Below are 25,714 nucleotides of genomic sequence, written 5' to 3' on the forward strand. Positions count from 1 at the left end.
ATTAAAAAGATTCATTAATCAGTTAATACTGGCCAAAAAAAACACACACCAATAAATCAGTCTGGATGATATTTTGGACTTTTCTGACTTTTTTATTTTTCACTCAGGGCTCCAGAAACCCCGGTGTTTTAAGTTTTACAGATGGTGGCGCCAGCACCTGATTTTGGTAGCGCTGGGGGTATTTTTAATCATAAATTTAATTTAATAGTAAAATGACTATTGTTTTGCATTAATAAGTGCAGTTACTAATAATATTACATGTTTGTTTATTGGAAAATTGCCAGTAAAGCACTGAGCTTGAATGAAATGCAGGAAAATGTAATGTTTATTAAAAACTAGCTAAAACTAACTAAACTAACTAAAATTAGCAAAAACCTAAAAATGTAAATATTCTACTCTTACTGAATGTATCATTGTTCTTCTATAGTCATACTGAACTGACCAACAGCTTCTGATTATAAAAAGACCGCTCTTTACTTGTTTTCAGTGTCACAAAATGAAGAAAAAATTTGTTTTACATGAGACTTTGCGACTTCCTACTTTGGTCCTTAAATTGGCCAAATTTCAATATATATTAACATACAAAAGGAGAGCATTAAACATCAAAATAACCTAACAGTGGCTGAATCCAAAATCGCCCCCTAAACCCTCATTCACTATTCCTTACGTTAGTCCACTAATACTGTTCACTTAAAGGAGAGAATGAAAAGGAGTGAGCGAATTTGGAGAGCCGTTGGGCGTACATCGGTTGTACACTCGATATTGCGGTGCAATGTGGGATTGAATGTGTGGACTCAATAACGTCCACTATGAAATTAAATGAAATATACTTTATTGTCCCTGATAGGGAAATTTGTAATGGACTCTATAGCCAGCATTTCGCCAAAACCTGATATTCATACACAAAAAATATTCATACACACCATACACATACAAATAAATAGACTTCACTAATTCATGTTCAACAGTCTAACTGATACCGGTACAAAAGAGTTTTTGAACCTGTTCCGATTATAATGGAAAGTTCTGCACCTTCTTCCAGACGGTAAGAGTTCATAAGAGCGGAAGAGTACATGAGATGGGTCACTTAAAATCCTTTTAGCGTGCATTGCTCAAACCGAATCTGAATACTAGGATAGTCGTTCAGTCCAATCATTTTTATTAAGGATGCACCGATACCGATACCAGTACTTGGGTGTTGATCCGATACTCATAAAACTACCCCGATACAACCACACCCGATACCAGTTTAAGGGGCCGTTCACATATCACGTCTAAAAACATGTGAAAAAGTGCGGAAGCACCGATTTCTCCTTCTCACAAGCGCTTTGAAATAACGAATTTGTACACGCAAAAAACACGACATGTGAACGGCCCTTTATGGCAACGTGACATTAGCCCTAATTTAGGTATAAAGATCATTTTTCTCAAACATCATCACTGCTTTCATCAAAAATAACCTGCCTCTCACTTTTCCAAAACAGGCTTAGTCTTTAGTCCTGTACTAACATATGATAACAATTTCAGTTGTTCTTCAGTTACACTGATGTGAAATGGGCGGCAGCGTCATGTTTGTTTAGGAAAACACCAAGTTGAATGTTAAAATGTCAGCAACAGCATCAAGTTGTATATTTACTTTGTGACAGTCAGAAAGTGAAAAACATCTGATGAAAATAAAACATTGTTAGAAGAAAAAGTGGTATCGGTGCATCCCTAATTTTTATCGAAGTTTGAATAATATATAGTATCTTTGATTTTGATTTAACAGAAAGATCACCATAACAAGTGGACAGACCATATCTGATCTATATCTAACCATATCTAACCATATCTGATCTATAGCTTACCATATCTGATCTATATCAGATCTATAGTTTCGGACACCACTACAAATGGCTGTCCCCTCAAATTACGCCCTATTTGTGGGTATAGGGGGCGATTTGGGATTCAGCCAGAGAGTATGTGCAGACGGCCTCACCTGGGGAAGACGTGGGTCTGCGTGGGGTCGGCGGGGGAGGTCGCGAGGGTCGTGGGGGTCTCGGGGCTCGTGATCCTCTTGCTGACCCTGATGGAGAGTCCAATCCGTTCACACGACCGTTAGGAGCAGACGGTCGATCCTGACCGTCCGAGACCGTTGGGGACGGATCTCTGCTACTGCACACAGAGACACACACACGTTTGTGAATCCAAAACCAAGTCAAGTCAGCTTTATTTACAGACCTTATGTAGCCCCGCCCCTTTTCCAGTCTGTATTTTCACAGCGATCTTACGCATTTATGAACGAACGGCTCGTTTTAAAATCTTCCCGGTCGACTGACATTTGTTAAGACATCTTCTTTAAACATTACAGTCCTCATGATAACTTTCGGTAACTTTACAATAAGTAAATCCACTTCAAAAGCTAATTACTCCAGGACAGCGATGCCATAGAGATATACAGAGCGACCGCAAAAACGGAAGTTCAATGACAATACTGTAAAGATGCTGCGTGCATAAGATCTATTTTTACAAACCAGATTGTTTTAAAGCACAGAGATAACAGGACAATAATGAAACAAAGTTTGTTTCTAGAAGAAAAAAGCGTCACAAGCTCAGTGATGGCTCATTTTTGTTGTAAAAAAGTTTCATTTATATATATATATAGCCGCACTGGAGAAAACCGTAATGTCATCGTTCAGCTCAGTTCAGTTCTCATATAATGGTGTCAATGCAGCAGATCAATAATATAGTTGAATATTAAATTAATGTACGCAATATGATAACAGACGGGACATTCCTCAACCAATCACAGGTTCCTTTGATCATTTTTGGAACAATCACACTGCCATCCGCACAATAACAACAAAGGAAACACTATTTAGACAATAATTATTATTATAATTAATTATTGAATGAAATGAAGATACCTTCTGCTTGAGTCTTCGTTAAGCTCCAACTCGCCATTTAAAGTACCTGGGAAAAAAATAACATTAGCCATTTGTGATCTTTTCAGTGTGAAATATTAAAATATCACTGTTACTGAAAGGAGCTGAGTTCTGACTGACTCTGGTTGTTGGCCTCGGCCGACTGGAAAAGATCGGGATCCACTTGCAGACCGTCCAAACACACGGACAGATCGCCAATGATATCGGCCTGATCTTGGTCTGAGCACAACTGCAGCGTCTGCACAACCTCGCAGACTGGACAAAACAACACAAATCAAGAAAAAAAACTTATTTAGATTAAAATAATTATATATATATATATATATATATATATATATATATATATATATATATATATATATATAACATACAACATTATTGTATGATTTATTCAAATATATATAGTATGTAAATCATGCAAATGATACATAATATAAGCATTTAGATTATACAATGATATACAAATTTAAATTTTATAAAGGTGATTTATTAGAATGATTATTTTTTGTTTATATTATATTATATTATTTAATTGATATTATATATTTTTTCTGTTACTTTAAAAAAAATAATTTACATTTTAAATTTAAATTACTGAATGACTAAAAATTTATATTTTTGTTATTTTAATAAACATATTATATTTATATTACATTTATATTAAATTATATATAATATTATATATATATATTAACAATTTTATACAATATTATATTATTTAAATCTACATTATATAATTGTTACACTGTAAAAATATACATAAATATACATAATATATAAATATACATTTATAATTGTTTTTTAACATTACAAATTAGACTACACATTAACTTAACTTAAAATGTGTATATATATATATATAGAGAGAGAGAGAGAGATTATGAATTAATATTATATATATATATATATATATATATATATATATATATATATATATATATATATATATATATATATATATATATATATATATAATACGTGTATTAAATAATGGAAATTATATCTATATCTGTATTATTATTATCTTTTTAAGTTTATGTTTAAAATGTACACAACACGTTAACATGATTCATTTAATTTCATAGTGCGATTAAATCACATACTAATCTTGTCTGTCCAATGTTATAATTCCTGTCGAAGCTGATAAACATGAAACATGGAAACAGTTTTCTGACAACAAAAATGATTTCCTTTTCTTTAAAAATAAAACAAGAGGGCTGATGGATAATTGCACTCTCTGATGTGGTTAATGCGGGCGGAGCACAGAAACTCACTCTTCATGTCATGTGACTTGAGTGTCTCGCTGACGTCGAGTGTGGCCACGCCCAGCAGAACGTCAGACTTCAGCGTCTGGTGACTCCACACACGGAAGATCAGCTTGCTGAACGGAGTGACGATCCTGGTGGATACACACAACACAGACATTACAATCCTGGAAAACTACAGATCTACAGAAACACAAGAGAGGAGGAAAACACACTCGACTTTGATACTTAGTGCTAGAGTTGTGATCACACAACCGCTTGACTTGACAAACACCACTGATAAAGCGGTCACTACTGACGTCACTCTTAACAATCACTTCACGTCGGGAGGATAGAAGCATTTAATAGAGAATTGAGGCACATAACAATGTGCTAGTTAGGCCTGTGTTTGCCACACACACACACTTGTTAGTGCTGGTACTGAAAGTAAAGCACACTCACACAGTGAGCGACTGCTTCCACTTGGGCGAGTTTGTGTTGGTGCATTTCTCCGTCTTCTTGGACTGGCCGTCCACACACACCTCCACGTACGGATTCGGCCCGAACCAGTTCTTCTTGTTGTCCTTGAGTTTGGCAGAGATCACTGCAAACAGGAAGAACACATGGTCAAAACAACACGGCATGATTTATGACGGATTTCTGCAAATGTCTGCAAACACAGGTGACGCTAAACATTAGAAAAGCTGCTGTTATTGAGGAGGAACTAAAGGGGAATGGGCTAAAATCTTGAAAATACATTGTTTTGGAACAAATGGTTTAAAAATAATGTCCATAAATTATGCACAAACTGCATATTATAAAAAAAAAAAGTGATAGATCCACAAAAAATGTGGATTAAATTCTAATAAATAATTTTTATATTTTACATTTTTAAATAATATTTCTAATAAAACATGCGTGTAAATAAACAGGTTTATAGCAAAACTTTTTTATTTTTTATTTTTTTAACAATGTTTTAAATAAAGTCTCATGAATTGCTAATTAGAAAAAGTATAGGTAATGATAATTACCAGTAATATTTTTAAAGGCTAAATGTAAAATTACATGTCTGTACACATTCAAAAAAATATGCATATTATTACAAAAGTGACGTAGAGTCCAGAGAAAATGTGTGTGTGTGGGGGGGGGGGAGATATAATAAAACGTATTTTTAAAATTTGTAATAATATTTTTTAATAAAACAAAAACATGTAAAATGCGTGCAAATAAACATATTTATAGCCCTATTTTTTACTTTTTATTTTAATACAACTTTTTATTTTATAATAAAAAAAGATTAATAATGTTTTTTTAAGTCTCATAAATTGATAATTTAAAAAAAACTCCTGATAATTACCAGTAATATATTTAAAAGGCTTAATGTAAAATTACAGGTCGGTACCTATTAAAAATAATGTGCAAAAAATATGCACAAATTTGCATATTATAAAGTGACTTCAGAGAACATGTGATAAATCACTTATTATCAGACCCTTTTATCAAAAATGTTTTTAAGCACAAAATGTTTAATAAAACATGCATGTAAATAAAACAGTTTATAACCCTTTAAAAAATTATAGAACTTTTAATTTTAATAAAACTTTATTAAAAACCTATTTTTTGTGTGTGTGTGTTAGAATGAAACATATTTATTTTTTTAAATAATAAATATATCTCATCAACTGATAATTAAAAAAAAACTAATAATAGTAATACTAGTAATATAATTTAAAAGAAAAATTGTAAAATAACAGCTCCTATTCAGAAAGCATGAGATATTATGATCACTATATGAGCAAGAGGTCAAGACATTTTATGTACTAACTGAAACAAACATATTTGGCATTAAAAAGAAGCAACATTTCCAAAATGAGATGTTTTTACTTGGCAGTTACTTTACATGTACACAGTCACAGTCTGCCAAAAATCATCCCGGTAATATTGTTCAGTAGTTTAGTGTTTTATGCAACTCAGCAAAACCACAGAAAGAATAAGTTAACGTATTAAAACTATCAGGAAGTTGAATAACTTTCTATACAGAAAATAAGTATTAACATTTTTAGTATTGCTTAACTTATTATTAACAGTCATGCACAAATAACATGCACATTCCCTGAAGATAGTGCCATTAGTTTGGAGATCAACAATGAATTCAAGCAAAAATAAACTTTATTTATTTGAGCTAGTAGAGACTGGGACCTGTGCAGTATTGTATAAGTGAAATATAGACATATTTATTAAAGTGTTGGGACTGAAGTCCAGCGTCGGGTCGGTCAGCTGATGAGGAAGTGTCAGATAATGACAGGTGGAAACACATGCAAACATACCCATGATCTGCAGCTGTGCTTTCATCGGGAAGCCATTAGTAGGACCTGCTTTAGCGACACTGCAGGCCATGACATAGAGCTACGCTGACACCTGTGAGATACACAACACAGATATTATTAATAATGCACTGCAGCTTATTCTGGAGCAGGAACACACACATTTCTAAATCTTTATGTGATAACCCTGCTTGGTTGGATATAAAGCATCAGACAAAGCAATATACGGTTCTGCAATTTACTGTGTAAAGGCCAAGAACGATAACTATAAAGATAACTATATTAGCGTCCACACCAGCGCACAATATCGTTCTGTTTATTCATGCGCGTGCTTGTCTCGAGCTCGTTACAGCAGGATGGATTCTGATTGGCTGTCAGTGTTTTTATCATTCTGGATAAAATCGTTCTGAAAGTGATTCCAACCATATTGTTTCTCTGTGCCGTTATGGTTATAGCTGTGGTGTGGACTCTGCTATTCTTTAAAGGGGTGGTTGATTATGATTTGACTTTTCTAACTGTAGTTAGTGTGTAATGTTGCTGTTTGATCATAAACAACATCTGCAAAGTTACAACGCTCAAAGTTCAAAGCAAAGGGAGATATTTGCTTTTAAAGAAATCGCTTTTTAAGGACTACAACAAACGGCTGGTAGAGACTACACCACATTCCTCCCGGGTTAGTGACATCACCAACCCTAGAATTTACATAAACCCCGCCCTGGAACGCGATTTATAGATTATCATGACAGAATATGCTAATCAATGACTAGAAGATAACTACACATAAGCTACATAAACTCATCAACTAACCATTCAGAAATGTCCTGTTGCTTCTACATGTTGTCACTTCTTCTTGAGTCTCTCCATCATTGTCTGACTCCGGTTTTGAACATAAAATGCTAAACATTTTGAAATTTTCAGTGCATGTGTGTGTGAGTGCAGCTGTTGAAGCTCCGCCCCCTGTGCCGGGAGCAGCAGCTCATTTGCATTTAAAAGAACAGACACAAAACTATGTCTGTTATAAAAATATCTGTGGGGTATTTTGAGCTAAAACTTCACACACACACTCTGGGGACATCAGAGACTTATTTTACATCTTGTGAAAAGCCATACCACCCCTTTAATGTTGAGAATGATTTTTAGAACTATATCTTTATCGTTATCTTTATAGTTATCGTCCTTGTTGTGAATGGGCCTTCAGTGTCTTTCATAGATCTGATGCCATGAATCTCACAAAAAACTACAGGTCAACCGATTGATTTGTTTTTGCCGATTAATCATCACCGATAACCGATTGCTGGAACAATCGACTATGGGCAAAAGTCCACACCGATGGTTTTTCCAGTTGCATCCGTTGCTGGAGTGGCTGAGAAGCGTCTGCTGTCATTATACAGTACGAGAGCGCCCTCTAGAGGCCAAATAAAACATCACTGGCGCCTCGTGGAGTTTGTTTTGACACGCGAGGCTGTGCTGCACTTCAGATGCGGATTTAAAACAGACGGTATGTTATACAGTACGTGTTTTCATATCATTAAACAGCAATTAATTTGTTGACTAGATGCTGCATTAGTGGAGAACAGCAGTATGTTTGCAGTCGGGGCTGAGAGGACGCTAACATTAGTCCCTCAAGCGGTTAAAACAATGAAAAAAATTGTATGCAAGTCCGACCCAAATGTTTAATGTCATGATTGTTACCATCTATTTGCATTAATTTGTCGCTTTTATGAATTCGTTATGCAGTGTAGTTGCATATATAAAGCTAGTGACATGAGAAAGCAAACTGTATCGTCATGCAAACTAAAATATAACTTCAAAGACACTTTAACATCTCTTTATTTTTTGGAAGATGATGTGAAGATAAAGTCTCTTCCGCTCACCAAGGCTGCGTTTTTTTTTTTTTTTAATACAGTAAAAATTGTGAAATATTATTGCAATGTAAATCAGCTGTTTTCTATGTGAATATATTTAAAAATGTAATTTATTCCTGTGATCAAAGCTGAATTTTCAGCATCATTACTCCAGTCTTCAGAGTCACATGATCATTCAGAAATCATTCTAATATGATGATTTGATGCTCAAGAAACATTTATGATTATTATCAATGATTAAAATAGTTGTGCTGATCATATTTTAGTGGAAACATTTGTTTTCATGATTCCTTGATGAATAGAAAGTTCAAAAGAACAGCATTTAAGTTAAAAATATTGTTACTGTCACAATTTAATGCATCACTGATGAATAAAATTATTAATTTTTCTTTTTTTTTAAAACAGACTCACATTTATTATATAAAAAAATGTTAAAGATATGTCAGACTTTTGAGAATTTTCAGTAGACTTATTCAGAAATTATTTAAAAAGGCTTAATTATTTAGAGGAACCATCATCATTATTATCACCAGATAGAATCAAATGTTTAATGCAAGAAGTAAAAAAGTAAAAATCAAGTTTTTTACTTGAATCAAGCTTTCATACACTAGCAATGAAAGTGTTGATAGTTTTCTTTCTGTGTTGTAAAGAGATCCCAGATTACAGGCGCCGCTTCTCCTCCGGTTACATCACAGAGCTTCATCCCAGATCAAACCGAGACGCTCACGTGTGTCTCACTCAAGATCTGAATAAACTTTCACTCCAGCTGATCTCTGGGTTAATTATTCATCACTGATCGTGTGTCGAGCCTCAATAACAGCAGACGGGCCGAACCCAGAGGAAACGCACACGTTTGTAAATCTCCAGGTTAGAGATTACGACTGATATATGATCCTTTATAGTCCTTTATAGAGAGAATCTGCACTGGAAAACCAAAGCTGATATTTCCTCTTAAAGGTGAAGCGTGTCGTCTTCTCAACACCAACACTGTCTGTAACGTTCAGTCACTAGATGTTAATCATTTGTAGGTTTGACTACCTGAAGAGTCAAACACTCTGTGACGCTTTGAGTGACTCGACATGTCAACCAATAGCGTGAGTTTGGGGGCGGGGCTACCTGTCAGGGGGAGGAGGGAGGGTTTGTGACGACAAAAAAAAAAGCACACAGAAGAACCCGAGAGATATCGTGTATCAGAGATCTGCCACCTAGCAACCATGCAGAACACCCTAGCAACTGCATAGCAATGCAGTTTTTAAGCCAAAAACACACTGTCAGATGTTGATATCACGGCACCTTAATTTACCACATGGCTGTGACTGCATTTTATAATCAAATCTGGGTTTGCAACTAATGATTATTTTGGTAAACAATAATCTGTCGATTGTTTGATGTATTAATCAGGTAATAAGGCCTAATTTTCCAATAACACTTTACAATAAAGATCCATTTGTTGACATCAGTTAACTAGACTTTTACTCTGTAAAGCACATTGGTCAACTCTTGCTGTGTTTATTTGTGCTATATAAATAAAGAAAGAAAAAAAACAGTTTTAGTTAACAAAGAACAATACTTCTACAGCATTTATTAATCTTAGTTAATGTTAATCTCAACATTTTACTACCACATTTGTATGATTAACAGTTTTATCTGTTAACATAAATGAACATTAAAATTCATTAACATACAAAAACACTAACAAAGGTTAATAAATGCTGTGAGACTATTGCTTATTGTTAGTTCATGTTAGTTATAATGCATTAACTAATTATTATTTAATTATTTCAATAACATTATTGAATACATTAGATTAGAATAAATACAAATAACAAAGGCAGTGTAAATTTAAGTTAAAGTAAATAAATAAATACATTTTATTAAAATAATTTGATGAAAAATTAATGAATTAATAATATACATCTAACTTTAATTAATAAAGAAACATACAAAATAAATTAAACTTGATTAAAATAAACACAAATAGGAAAAGCGGTGTAGAAATAAATGTGAAAAATAAATAAATACAAATAATGAATAAATAAAAAGTATTTAAAGTGAAAAAGTAACTAACTAAATAAATTGATTAAAATAAATATTTTTTTGTATTTAAATAGGCTTAGTAATACAATAAAACATTTTATTTGAATAAAAAAACACATCTAACTTACATCTACAAGTTAAAAAATAATGTAATATAATAAAAAATATATATATTTTATACATTGATAATGTGCATTTTTTACTGTGTTATTGTTTTTATACACAGAAAATATGTACCTGCCTTTTGGATTTTTGGATGATCCTATTTTGGGGGTCAGTGACATATAAAAGATTGAAAACTCCTAATCTAGGAAGCACTTTGATGTAATTTCCATGGTCATATTAATGCCATGCCATGGCATATATCAAAGTACCATACTATTACCATTCTGTTTTGGATGACAGTGCTGGCTAATCACAAATACAAAACGGTAGTAACTAAGGAGATACCGCGGTATTTTACTGCTAATAATAATAATGGAGGACAGGTGAGCAGCTTCAGGTCAAACCAGTTTAGCTGGGAAATATTTTAAATCATCAAATCAGCTGAAACCAAAACCAACAACAACTCGAAGCCGAACATCTGACATGAGGGTATTAAACATGCCACATGTGTTCATCATACATGACCCGATCATGACTATAAAACTATTAACCCACAGATACATATCCAGGCGCGTTGTTGATTCCCTCTGACTCTCATTGTCTAACACGAGCTATTTATATGAGATTGGAATAGTCAAAGTGATTAGTTAACCTGTCAACACGACTCAGTGTCACTGTAACGCAATGTACACAGATAAGCACATCCACAGACGGTAAACTACGACACAGCCTCGATCAGATGACCGTTCCTTACCCGAATCTGTCTCTGGGTCAGATGTGAGACGTGAAGCCGAACCGATCCGTCCTGAAATAGTTTATTCCAGAATCCGTACCAAGCGACTCCGGCGGCTCAGATCAGGAATGAACTTCCGCCATCTTCACGCCAACACGTCATCAAAGACGCTGTCCTGAAACCCGCCCTTCCCATCGATCAAAAGTCCGGTTATTCCGTTACATCGTTATTTCACCAGGCGGCGCTCGATGGACCGGAGAACCGATTCTCAATTGAGCCTCGTTCAAATATCAGCTTGGTTTTGTGTTCACTGAGGATGTTTGTATGGGAACGAGTATAATCTTTCAAATCTACTCATTGTACAGATTTAAATATGTCAAAAACATGAAAATTCGCCAAGTGTTTCTATATGTAATACGTTTTTAAAAGTGCCTCATTTAGTAATCATAAATCACAGCGATTGGTTCATACGGATTACTGATGAGAAAAGTAACAGATGTCGCGTGGGCTTCGATTTATTGTTAAAGTAGCGTTATGGACTATCTCTTATACATGAATAATGAAACTGAGGAAACTTTAATCGACTTTGAATTAATGAAACACATTGACGAGGGTAAAATACTTTTTTTTTTTTTTGCATGTAGATCAATTGCTCTGAGCCAGGATATGCTAATTCTATTTTAAATAGCGCTTTTATTCTGAAACACTGGACAAAAGTATAGCCGTAGGCTATTAAAGTTTGAATCAAAATTTTAATACATTATTAATGATTATAACAGTCAAACATACAAATGAATATATTACTTAAATACACAAATATATTTAGGTTAGTATGTACATAAAGGTGTGTGTGCATTTTATGTAACCTTGCAAAGCATAGCCTACTGGTCACACTTACTACATATAATTTTAGCAGATACCATCCAAAGTATCAACTGAGGAATAAATAAGGTGCTTTTTACACCTCAACTCTTTGAAGTTCACATATTTACAGTCTATGTCGAGTTCACACCCACCAAATTCTCATGAAAGTATCATTACACAGAAGCAGCAGCTCTTCTCTGAACTGAGCAGATCCTCAAATAATCAACCAGAAAGTAAACAGTGGCAATTCCCACCAGACCAGACAGAACCAGTCGAATCAGAGCCTTAGTGCCGCAACAATGATCCAGACAATCTGAAAGAGAAGAGATTTATTCATAAACATCTTCTGTCTCATCATATGTCTTTGTTTGTGGAAAAACAGAAACTGCACACAGGTCACTGTGGCAGGAAGAGAGTCTTGTGGTAAATGAGTTTCCATACCTTGTCGTTGGCAGATCTCTTTCATGTGAAGCCGGACACTCTTGTTGCTCACTGGATTTGCAGTCATGCAGCTGTAGATCTCTGAATCATTACAATTAAGCTCTAATGGTAAACTGAGGATGATGCTGAGATCAGGATTGCTGGTCTGGTTCATCATTTCACTCCCTTTATACCATGAGATGGACACGTCTTGATCATTTCTCACAGAGCAGAGCGCAGAGCATATTTCCTCTGATGCTCGAGGCTGCTTTAAAGTACCTGGTAGATTGATTTATATAGGTTACATTTCACTGTTAAAGTTCAGGAGGTCTTTATTCTGTCAGTATGTCTGTAATGACACCTAAACAAATCCCTGCCCCTTTCGCCCAGCAATGATTAGCAAAGAGGTCAGGACAAGACAACTAAGATGGCAACTGAATGAACTGATTTAAAAGACTCACCTGAAGATTGGTCGACAATAACCATTGAGCTGCACTCAATAGCAGGTACAGAGACATGTTCTTTAGGACAAGAGGAAACATGCATCTTTTAATAAGCCCATTTTGCAGAAACCAAATGAGATTGGTTCATTAAAGGGGTAGTTTAGCCAAAAAATAAATTATGTCATTAATTACTCTCCCTCATGTTGTTCCAAACCCGTAAGACTTTCGTTCATCTTAGGAACACAAATGAAGATCTTTTTGATGAAATCTGAAAGCTTTCTGTCCCTCCATTAACAGCTACGCAACTACCACTTTGACGCTTCAAAAAGTTCATAAAGAGATCGTAAAACTAATCCATATCAATTGAGCGGTTAGTCCAAAATTTCTGAAGAGACACAATCGCTTTAAATGATGAACAGATTTAATTTAGGCTTTTATTCACTTATAAACATTGATCAGTGAACATAAACAGAAGCTCAACCGAACCTACTTGACAGCTCAAACGTGATGCGTAACACGAGAATGAACCTCATTGGTTCTTGCTGAAGATCAAACATGCTGCGTAACATTGGTTCTGTTTGTCATAACTGATTTGTGAGTTGAAGAATGTTTATGTGAATACATATGTTCATCATATATAAAGTGATCGAGTCTCTTCATATAATTTGGACTAAACCGCTCAATTCATATGGATTAGTTTTACGATCTCTTTATAAACTTTGAGCATCAAAGTGGTAGTTGCGTACCTGTCAATGGAGGGACAGAAAGTTCTCAGATTTCATCAAAAACATCTTCAATTGAGTTGCGAAGATGAACGAAAGTCTGACGGGTTTGGAACGACATGAGGGTGAGTAATTAATGATATGTTCATTTTTAGGTGAACTGACCCAAGTGACTTCCTTTATACAACAAATGATAATAATGTAATGTATAATTAATGTGCAGCAGCTGCAACTTACCATACACATTAACTTTGTACTTCGTCTCAGAGATATATAACTTCATAGTGAGAGATACTTTATAAAATCCAGAATCACTGGCACTGATATTCCAAATGGTCAGTGATCCACTCTCTTGATCTAGATGCAATCTGCCAGAAAGTCCCTGTTCAAAATATGTAACAGTTCCCTTATTCATCTGTGCTATACGAGTGGTAAAATTGCCTCTGTTAAAAAACCACACTGTCTCAGTGTCTTTCTTCGGTCGATCTTCTGCGTGTAGAGTCAGAACGTCTCCCTCGATCACTGTCTTTACCTCACCCCACTCACCATTCACCAGACCTGAAACAATATGAAAATGCATTAAATATGGGTTGCTGTTGGATTGGGTTTGTAATCATTTGTTTCTTATTCTTCAGAAAGCAAGACAAATACAATTACAATTGCTAAATAATTAGCATGAAGAATCGGGTTAACTAAAATAAAATTGTCTGGAACAAAGGGTTCAAAACCTTTAGAAAAGTGAATTTTTGAACTGGTGGTGGCGCTATAGACTTGGTCCTAGAGACTCCAAAATTGGTCAGATTACTATTCATGACCATCACTACAAGTGTGCCAAATGTAATCATTTTCCTATGTTCCGTTGATAGGGCTGCCATAGACTCCCATTGGGGAGGAATAATAATAATAAAACTAACAATTATAATAGTGGCTACAGCCCTACATCACTTCTGATACATTTATGCTGCATATGCACATATTCCCAGTTGAAATGGCAAGTAATTTAAAAAAATGTGTGTAATTTTAACTGTAAAATATTGTAAAAACACTATGAAAAAAAAAACCCTGTTAATAGGTTAACAGGACGTTACCGTATATTCAGTGGAACAAATATCTAACCAGACATTTCATGTGTTCATACTGTTTAAATGTACAGTTTCTAGACGTTATGCTTTTAGAAGTTTATGTTACATCTTCTGTTGTTTAATGAATGTTTATTGCATTATTTTAGTGTCGTGTGTTTCCATGATGGTGTTTTGTGTTTGCGTTAATAACTCTGTGCACCTTATATAATAGATAATAGATCTAATAGATTAATAGATCTAATAGATTTTAGTAGCAGTGTGCGTTGTTGGTTTTGCCGGTTTAAATGACAAATTTCTTATTTGTAAATTACAGTTTTATACTGTAAAATGTATTAGTTGTCTGAAAATATGTTTACATTTTTACTGTATTATTTTCAGAATTATTCTGGCAACCACAGCTGACAGGATTTATTCAATAAAAACATTGTGATTTTTTTCACACTGAGTATCTGAAACTGTTTATGTATGGAGGATACATCTGTTTATTTGTCCTTTAATGCTTTCATTTTCTTTGTATCAGTGTGTGAAAACCACAAAATTCTCACCTTTTCTCAAGTTGTCGTTTATACATCATAAACTTATTTAACAAGTTCCCCTCGCTCAAGATTGCATTCTCAGCTTTGATATATTAATACATTACATTTAAACAATTACACTTTTATCCAAAGTGACTTAAAAATGAGGTACATCATAAACTATAATAGATATATATAATAAATATAATAGATTTTGACATGTACCCTTACCAATACAAGTCAAATTTCTAAGACTGTATTCGCCAAGAAAAACTATATTATCGCCTCATGACTTGCTAAAAAAACTGTAAAAGCAGGATAAAATATACTTAAAAGCAACTTTAAAGTACATGACGAAACCCTCCAGATGCAATTTCCAAACACACACACACAAACACACACACACACACACAGAGAGAGAATGAATAGATGTACACATTATATGTGCCATTTATAGGTTAAAGGCAGTGTTTTAGTGATTGTTTGGTCTACTTCTGTCTTGAAGATGATTCCACTTCCTTGATTGTTTTTAGTGTAGGTGAGACTTTCTCTGAACCACAAAGGAAATGTTCATTACTGCAGCCAGTCCTCAGATCATCACCCTTCCGTTAATGTGACGCAAAAAAAAATTTTTTTTACACTTTCATTGTAATGGAAAAGGCCAACCTACTGATTTTTCCACAAAGACTTCAAACTTCCGCCATTTATTCAAACTACAATTGAAAAATAAAATTATTTGAAAAAGAGAAGCCTACTCTAAACATACCCTTATAGTATTTACTTAGTTTGTGCATCAAAGGTACTGATTGTACCGGGACTGATTGTAACACACACTAACCTTCATGATTAAGGGAGCTTTTCAAGATACCCTATGAAACTGTCGGACAGTGATTGTTCATTTTGATGTGAACAGCAAGTTTTATTAAACATGTTTACTATGAAACTTTTTTGTTGTGGATATTTCACATGCCCAAAAGTGAAGAAAAAAAACACATAAAGGTCATAAAGGATCCAAAAATATTAGCAGTAATATCAAATTTCAAGAATAGAAAAGTTCAAAAAGGTAAAAAAATAAATAAGTGCAAAGTCTACCAACTACTGAATGTCTTTCAGCAAGAGAGCAACCAGAGAGCACAAAGAACTAATCTAATGAAAGAAAAAAAAAAAACATTAAGGTATTAGAAATCTTACCTTTAACACTGATGAAAAACACAATGAAAATCCACATCCTGATGTATATTTACCAGGACCGATTGTAAGTGGCCTCTCTTGATGCTGCATCTGGAGCTCACTCGAGCAGTGTATGAACATGTGACATCTTCTCAGTTTCATCAGGAAGTGACCATGAAATCACTTTCACCAACTTATTTATTGGAAATCTGCCATTTACAAAAGTCACCTAAAAGAGTCTGAGTCTGAAAGTGTGTCATCCAGTCAGCGAGCTCAATTTGAAGCCAGTTTCTACATATATAGCTAGCTATTTGAATAAGACCACCCATGACCGAAGAATGTCTTGTAAGCAACTCAGGTGTTTTGTTGTTGGATGTAAGAGTGAATATAACAGTTATAACATTTACTCCCGACATCAGAGCCAGTGAAGACGCAGTGGATTTATTTAGGGAATGCACCACCACACAGGTTTTGCTAAAAAGATGTTGCTCAAGAATGGATCAGCAGGAGGAGCAGAGAGTTCGCTCAGAGTTGGAGTAAATCACTCCGCAGAAGTAGCAGTGCTTCGCCTTCTGAGAATATAGTTCCCAGTATGTATACGGTTAGAAGATGGCTGTGTCTCATGTGACCTTGTTATTTGTACACGCTGTGACTATACAAATCACAACATGTAAATAGGAAAATGTTGGTGTTATTTTGTCACTTATTGGGAGCAGTATGCTAGCTGGAGCCGTTTACTTCCAGTGTTTGTGCTAAGCTAGGCTAACAGTGTTAGACAGACAGAGTTACGGCATGCACGGAGATGAGAAGGGTATGTATAGAGTTATCTAACTCTGGGGGATACGGGGAATAAGCTAAAGTCCCAAAAAGTCGACGTGTTCCTTTAAAGGTAGTGTAGGTAGGATTGTTAAAAAAAACTTTTTTCCAAAATTTGTTTAAACTTTTTATATATATCAATGCATAATTAAAATGTAAGTACTCTGATAAAAAGAGTATAAAAATCGAGTGACTCTAGACCGTTTAATCTGCATTAAACACAGCTCATTATTTCCATTCGGGACGAAACAAAGGATTGGCTTAGGCGACTGTCACTCTCTCGCAACCATGGCAACCACCCTTTTGCCACACAGGATCTGCCCACATCTGCCCACACAGGATCTGCGCACCCGTTTGATTTGAGGAATTCAAGAGGCACGGAACCTAGGAATAGCAAAACAATGGCAGAAAAAGAGCAATCAAAAATTCACATTACCGGCATATGCAGTTAGCGAAGGCAAACAGGGCAAAAAAGGAAGACAGTACTAGAAAAGGTAATGAACAAAAAGTCTTTGAATAAAACGTGTGTCAATATCCTCGGACCCTAGTTGCATGGCCTCTTGCACGACCTCCTCTGCTTCGCCCTCGACCCCGGACCTGTCCTCGAGCTGACGATGCGGTACTTGTCTCTGGAGTGTAGTCCTCATCAGAGTCAACAATGCTTTCATCATGGAAACTCTTACATGCAGAACACCATATATGTTATGAATCTTACACGAAATTCATCTTCATCACAGTGTAAATGATGGTAATGGAAAAACGTGTATCATGCAACCTGTTTTTAGCTTTGCCTTATAGATAACTAGCTCGTTAGCGAATCAAAAAATATATATTTTAAACTTTACCAATATCAATATGCTAGCTTGATAGTGAGTACTAAAATACATCTTATTTGTTTATCTTCATAATGATAAAGTTAGATTTTTTTTATTACATGTGATTCTGACATGATGTCACTACATGCACTGCGCTCCTTCCTCTCCGCTCGTCTCAGGTAAATAATGCGTCTTCAGTTCAGCGGTCGTAGTCGCGCGTTCATGTGTTTTGGGGGCGTGGCTTTGGAAGGAGCCCAGAAGGGAGGGGGTGGAGTGAATGGAAATAATGAGCTGTCTTTAAAACAGTCGTGAGAGGTCTACAGACACTCAGATACTTTCTTTTTCAGAGTACTTACATTTTAATTATGTTTTGATATATAAATAAAGTTTAAACAAATTTGGAAAAGAAGTTTTTTATAAAAATCCTACCTACAATACCTTTAACCGAAAGGGGAATCTTACAAAACATGCAAGAAGTTGGGTTTTAACCTTTAAGCAAAAAAGCATGTGTCAAACTTAACCTAAACGACATCTGGTGAATACCACTTGATCAGATTTAGTTTTAAGAGTGATTAAGTGTTCCACTCCTCTTGCCACTTCATCCAATACCGATTAATTAACAGTGGTGGAAGGTTGAACCCTCCAGTAATATTAACACTGTCCACACAAAAACAGGATGTCATTTGAGGTGAACCAACAAGAAGTAGATCTGTTTTATCAGTGTTGAGTTTGAGAAGAGTACTGGTCATCCAAGCATTAATATCATCAATATAAGCTGAAATGGAGGAGCTAGTGAAGGAGCATTGCATTGAGAACTGATGTAAAGTTGGGTGTCATCTGCATTGCAATGGAAGTTAAAGCCATGATGATGGATGTTACCAGATGAAGCATGTATATGATGAAGAGAAGAGGCCCAAGAACCGAACCCTGGGGAACACCGTGTACAACTATCCACTACTAGTGGATAAAAGTAAGGTGACAACATGTTATAACCATAATTAAACTAAACTATACCTGTTGTATCTCCATGCAGCATATATTCTCTGGCTAGCATTATTGTCCGACTCCGGTTTGAACTGAACACTGCTAGTTTAGTTTCTGACACTTTATTGCGTGAGATTGTCCTGTTTTGTTGTTGCAGGAGGCGAGGAGCAGCAGCTCTTTTGCATTTAAAGGGACACACACAAAAACGGCACGTTTTTGCTCACACCCCAAAAGTGACCATTTTAACATGCTATAAAAATTGATCTGTGGGGTATTTTAAGCTAAATCTTCACATACACAATCTGGGGACATTAGATACTTATTTTTCATCTTTCACTGTAAAAAATTTCTAACCCTCCCAAATCAAAAATTTCAAGTGACCGATAACATCTAAATTTTTCAATTGGCCCAAGTGAAATTCTATAAATTTCAATTGGCCCAAGTGAAAATCTGTAAATTTAATTTTATAATTTACAGAATTTCACTTGGGCCAATTGAAAAATTTAGATGTTATCGGTCACTTGAAATTTTTGATTTGGGAGGGTTAGAATTTTTTTACAGTGTTTTAAAAGGGTCATCCGATGTCCCGTTAAAGTTTTTATTAATTTCCATGTCTGTTCTAGGCCTATGCTGTTGTATTAAATCTCTTAAAACAGACTTTTAATCAAAGGGAATTACGCTATTTCAAATAAAAAAGATTAAACTCATAAATTGGGCACAGGTGTAGATGTGGAGAAGGGGAAAAGAAACACGGGACAACCCACAATTCACCACATCAATACATCTGTTCACAGAGGGTTTCATGGGAAACGTTACGTTTAAAAGCAATGCATTGAAATATTGTATTACTCCCTTAAAAAGTAACTAGTTGCGCTACAGTTACTTTTTAAGAAACTAGTTGCGTTACAGTTACTTTTTAAGAAAAGTAATGCATTATGGGTTACTTTTGCGTTACTTTTTCTCACCTGGACTGGGCCTGTTTTTTGTTTTTTTAAATAACAAAAAAGTTCTAGTTTTAAGCAAATGTAAACACCAAAATTTAAATAATAAGGCTGAAGGACATGCAAATTCACTCCTGTACAGTAGAGGGCGCAGCTCAAGCAAACCTTTCAGCTGCTGCTGTTCTGGATAACAGAAGAATAGGATACAGGTGAAGAAAGTTTAACACTTACTTCACAAAAAAAAAAAAATCTAAAGTCTTTTGCTTATGGTTTAACGGAATCATTGGAGGTCATCATTGGTCAATAAAGTAAGATTAAATGCATAAAAATGTGTTTTATTTACATAGGCCTATTTAATTATTGGAGGTTTGCATATTCTGTTTTACATTTAACTGATTTTATTCATTTTGAGGAATACTGAATCTGTTTTTGTGCAAGTTGAGTAAATGCATGCTCACATTTAGTCTAGAATATTTAGCTACAATAATCATTTTCACACACACCACCTCTGCACTTTTTTTTTTCAACATGGGGACAGGAGAGCTGTATGTCGATAAATGGGAAAACAAAGTAGGCTAACTTGAGTTACTAATTTCAAAAAGTAACTCGGATATGTTGTTGTAAATTTAAAAAGTAATGTGCTAGGCTACTTTACTAGTTAGCCTACTTGAAAAAAAGTAATTTGATTACATAACCCAAGTTACCTGTAATAATGCGTCCCCAACACTGCTCAATACATCAAAATGTGTTTTACACTAAAAGCAGCAGCATGTTTCTCTGTTCACTCCCTCACCCGTTGCCCGTCATACAATCAAACAGTTCATAAATACATTCATTAATTATGAACACTTCCCTCTCCCAAGGCCAAGAAGACTGGTCGTATAGGGGTCATAATCAGATCCAAACTACAGCTGGCGTAATCTCTACCTCGAGTGTAAACCTCACTTGAATTCATTTCAAGGCAGGGGCGGACTGGCCATCGGGAGCACCGGGACATTTCCCGGTGGCCTGACGGTCGTTCTGGCCTGCCGGCTGCCGCTGTGCAGACCATCAGCCTGGCATGTGATAGGCTGGTGTGCAACTACGAATGCAGACGCAGCAAGCTGCTGCAAAATCCCAGCCATGTTCGCCAGTAAGGGAACAGGTCGGTCAAGATTACATTTACATTATATTTATAATAATTTGGCATTGGGGTGTGCGATATGACGATTTTTGATCGTGGACGATTAAAATGTCTCCATGATCTGCTTTTGAAGAAATATCGTAGAATCGTGGTGCATTCTATCAGTTGCTGTTCTGGCGCCTCTGTCCCAACATCCTGAACAACGCGACGTACACGCTGCGGAACGGGACACTGCAGTTTACAAAAGTTCATAATTTGCATGTGCTTTAATGCCTTGTCGGTTAAACATTTAATTCGCGTGCTGATGCGCTGTTCTAACGTGTGCGTTTCTCAGCGCGTACATGTGAAGTTCACATGCACTAAAAGCCTGTCTACCAGCGCCTGGATACTGGACAAAGTTATCCTTTGAGTCTTATTGTGCTAATACCGTCAAATACACACAAGGTTTACATAAACAAAGTCGGTTATGTCTAAAGTGAACGCAAACTTGAGAAAATTTAGAGAAAATCTGCTTGTCAAATGCGTGTATAATAGACGCGTCGCGCGCAACTCTTAAAGAGACAGTAGTAATAGTAAACACACTGCCGCTTGTCCTTAAAGGGATAGTTCACCCCAAAATAAAAATTCTCTCATTATTTACGCACTCTAATGTTATTCCAAACCTGTATTAATTTCCTTTTAATATTTTCTAATATTTTTCTAATATTAATATTTTGAAGAATGTGGCTATCCAAACAGTAGCTGGTCCCCATTGACTTCCATAGGAGAAAAATATACTATGGAAGTCACTGGGGTACATCAACTGTTTGGTTACCCACATTCTTCCAAATAACTTTTATTTTCAACAAAAGAAAGAAACTTATTCGAGTTTAAAACAACTTGAGAGAGTAACTTATGACAAATAGCATTTTTAGGAGAACTATCCCTTTAATGTTAAAAAACAACAAAATGCAAAGAGAAAATCACTCACTGCTCCTGACTGATAATTTTTAATAGTAGCTTTAATAAGTATCAATGTATAATTTATACAGTGAAGTCTATGTTTTGTTTTATTTTCATATTTGTTATTTTTGTTATTTTAATTACTTTCTTCAATGCTACTGTTAAATACACCTACTGCAGCTGAAAACATAAAGCAAATGTTTATTTAATTTGTATATTAAGTTGTGTATGAGTAATGTGTATCTTTGATCTTAATATTTAATAACAAAGAAAATGACAAAAAAATATCTTCGCCCCTGTCTGCTATTCTTTTTTATTTTATATTTTGTTACCTAAGGCTTTGTTTTTAAAATATGGACATTAGTTTGGCTGTAATGCTCAGTCACAAAATAGTAAAACCAACATTAAAAAAAGAATCGTGATAAAATCGTGAATCGTGATTTTTCTGAAAAAAATTGTGATATTATATTTTTGCCATATCGCCCACCCCTTTTGAGCACTGAAAATACATAAAATGTAAATATTTCAACATGTGAATGTGTCTCTTATTATCTCTTTTAAAAAGCCAATTTTCTATTTGTCATTGGTTTGGTAGTATAAATGGTGTATTCCTAGTGAGTTTTTAAGGGTTATTTTTTTATTCATTTATATTGCATCTGGTAGTCTACCTGTTACATTAATAGGGTTAGCCTACAAGTTTATCAGTCCAGTAGATTACATGAATAGGGTGGTGGTGACTGCAGCAGCAGAGGTGGCCTGGCAGTGGAGTCAAATTCCCGGCCTGAATTATTGTCCCAGTCCGCCACTGTTTCAAGGTGTCCAGTGTGCAAGATGTTTCTTTAAAGTTTCTTTAGTAACAGTTATATTTACAAACATGTTGTCCTGAAGAACCCTTTATATGCTGAAATAGTTCTTTGTGTTACAGTTTAGGGTTCTTTATAACCGCCTTTTTGGTTGTCAAATCAGTGATAAGAGAAAAAGATTCGAATCAATTGAACCAATTGCTTCACAAAATGATTCACTGTTTCGAAGTGTTCGAAACGCCACAGGCTGTGACTGACCCCTGCTGGTCAGAACAGTGTAATGCAACAAAAAGTCGAGTCAAACACAGAGATAAAAACACCTTTTACAAACCTGTAACAAATGCTTTATTGAAAGTAAAATCTGTCAAATGCAATTACCTAATCATCCAATAATATTAAATATCAAGTGTCTGTATAATGTGTGTTATTTTTATAAATATTTTTTTTTTAAATTTTTTTTCTTTGTGTATTCCATGGATGGATCAGCTTAACAGGCAATACATTTATGCATTTGGCAGACGCTTTTATCCAAAGCAACTTGCACTGCATCTCAAGGTACATATGTACATTCTTATCAGTTCTTGCTTTCCCTGGGAATCAAACCCATGACCTTGGCTTTGCAAGCGCCAACGCTCTACTGTTTGAGCTACAGGCAAGTCAACAAGAAACTATTAACTACTATTATTCATTTTAACTATATAAATATCTTATTAAAACGTCCACAAATGTTAAAAAAATGATCAGAGGTCAGGTAAATGTTCTTGTTGCCATTTTTTTTATCATGCTGATAATTGTATTTAGTTATTTCACTTAATTAATACTATCTTCTAACATTTAAAATTGTAAATATATTTTAACAATCATCAATCGTTTCAATTGTGACTTATACAACTAGTTAAATGAATATGAATTCAAATAAATGTACATTCTTTATTGTCACTAAAGCATATACACAAGTATCAGAGTGAAGGTCTTGGATGCAATTATGTTGTGACAGGAAAGACCAGAATCCACAAAACATTACCTGCATAATATATAGTATTCTCAGTGATATACATTACTATACAAAATGCACAATTACAAATACAGAATAGCCTACATATTTAAAATTCATATACGTTTTAAATGATGCAATGATTCTTTGAACAGTTCCTGTTGCAGTACAATTAACAAAGCAGTGACTGGACACAAGCAGTGCAAGGATAGTCCACCCAAAACATGAGCATTCTCTCATCATTTACTCTCCTTCATGCCATCCCAGGTGTATATGACTTTCTTCTTGACATAAACATAGACAAAGATATTTAAGGAAATAATCCATCTCTGTGAGTCCATAATACAAGTAGATTGTAACCCATGTACGCAAGACAGTTGGTCGGAAGTGATTTTTAATAGTTAAAACAGATTACATTATTAGTATTTCTTTTATCTAGCCTATTGTTTGACTTCAGAAGGCATTGATTCATCCACTGAGGTCGCATGGATTACCGTCACGGTCACTGTGTGTGGTTTTTAAAGCGTCTTTAGGATTTGCAAAGATGGATTATTTTCTTTACAATCTTAATTCGTGTTTATTTTTAGAAAGAAAGTAAAATGCATCTGGGACAGCATGAGGGTGAGTAAAATAAGAGAGAATTTTATTTTTGGGTGAACTATCCCCTCAACATTCATATGCTGTTGGTATGCTAATCCAAGATCAGCATAGATTAATAAGAATAAAGTGAAACCTCTTGTGTACTTGTGAACTGTGTTTGTTTTAATCTAGAGGAAATTGAAATATTTGCTAGTTTATATTAAAATAAATCAGGTGTCTGAAGATCAAGATCCCAGTCATTCAAAGGTGATGTGTCTGAACTAAGTAAGATTATTGTCTGGAAGGGACAGTGGATCTCTGGTACTATCACTCCATCCTCTGTGTCAGCATCAGAATTTAGTTTATGGAAAAGTTGCTCCACTCCCTGGAAAATGAGAGAGGAAATGTATTATAATCTAACAATACAAACTGCTTTGAACTCCCCATACAGTAACAAGTTGCAGACTTAAAATATTTATTCCAAACAAATTATATAAATGTTTAGTATTTTACAGTACTAAATATTTACCTCGGAGTCATGCAGCATTTATCATCTGTAATACTGTTGTGTAACCAGTAGATGGCTGTATAGCCCTATATATAAACATGTATCCATGGCTGTAAGTTGTATTTTGTTTTGATGTAGATCTGTAGTTCTGCCTTCTGAGAAACTTTGCACTGTTGCACTTTGAAAATAACATGTTTCCTCACACTGATAGTTTAGCAAACTATATCCGCAGGAAGTAAAATTTGACAAATAATTGTACGGGTTCCCTGAAAAAGAAAAGCAGGTAAATCTTGGGATTCTCAGAAAATGTGTTGTTCAAGTGAAGATCATAACTTTTGTTTTTGAAAGAATGTAAGTGAATGCAAACTATGTAGCTTTAATGTTATATCTGTATACATTTATACAGTGGGGTTAACCTCCTTTGCCCAGTAAGGGCTTTAAAGGTCCCATGACATGAAATTTCCACTTTCTGAGGTTTTTTAACATTAATATGAGTTCTCCTAGCCTGTATATGGTCCCAAAGTTTCTAGAAATTTTAATTGGTGTAAATCGAGCTTTTGCTATTTTTCTCTGCCTTTGAGAAAATGGAAGCTCAACCTCAACCGGGCTGATGTTGAATCTCCTCCTTATGACGTTATAAGGAGAAATGTTACCTCCCCTGTCTCTGCTTTGCCCGCCCAGACAATATTTCTCGCCCATGAGAAAATGAGCTAGGAAGTAGAACAGGCGCGCGCGATTTTGGTTTGTCCACGAGAAATATA

At 35.0% G+C, this 25,714-nt stretch overlaps 3 protein-coding genes across 3 annotated transcripts in view; all 3 read right to left on the reverse strand.

The window, feature by feature from the left end:
* The window catches only part of itchb (itchy E3 ubiquitin protein ligase b), a 31,932-nt gene extending 20,537 nt beyond the window's left edge, over positions 1-11,395 (reverse strand). Inside the window, exons 1-7 of the mRNA XM_084098302.1 lie at positions 11,254-11,395; positions 6,496-6,586; positions 4,631-4,772; positions 4,199-4,323; positions 3,045-3,179; positions 2,907-2,952; positions 1,979-2,154 (exon numbers count right to left, since the gene is read on the reverse strand). Of these exons, the coding sequence (XP_083954428.1) occupies positions 1,979-2,154; positions 2,907-2,952; positions 3,045-3,179; positions 4,199-4,323; positions 4,631-4,772; positions 6,496-6,565 (694 nt within the window). The 5' untranslated portion in view covers positions 6,566-6,586; positions 11,254-11,395. The remainder of the gene's footprint in view (positions 1-1,978; positions 2,155-2,906; positions 2,953-3,044; positions 3,180-4,198; positions 4,324-4,630; positions 4,773-6,495; positions 6,587-11,253) is intronic.
* Positions 1-25,714, reverse strand: part of LOC311072984 (uncharacterized protein) — a 1,552,487-nt gene that overhangs the window by 274,947 nt on the left and 1,251,826 nt on the right. The window lies entirely within an intron of this gene.
* On the reverse strand, positions 11,898-16,619 carry LOC311072974 (CD48 antigen). Its single transcript, XM_084098360.1, has 5 exons — positions 16,470-16,619; positions 13,919-14,239; positions 12,978-13,037; positions 12,538-12,795; positions 11,898-12,409 (listed from the first exon to the last, which is right to left on the reverse strand). Exons 1-5 carry the CDS (start codon positions 16,504-16,506, stop codon positions 12,270-12,272), a joined length of 816 nt encoding a protein of 271 aa, XP_083954486.1. The 5' UTR covers positions 16,507-16,619; the 3' UTR covers positions 11,898-12,269.

This window comes from Abramis brama (genome assembly GCF_963993115.1).
Source record: "Abramis brama genome assembly, chromosome: 22".
Classification (NCBI taxonomy): Eukaryota; Metazoa; Chordata; class Actinopteri; order Cypriniformes; family Leuciscidae; genus Abramis; species Abramis brama.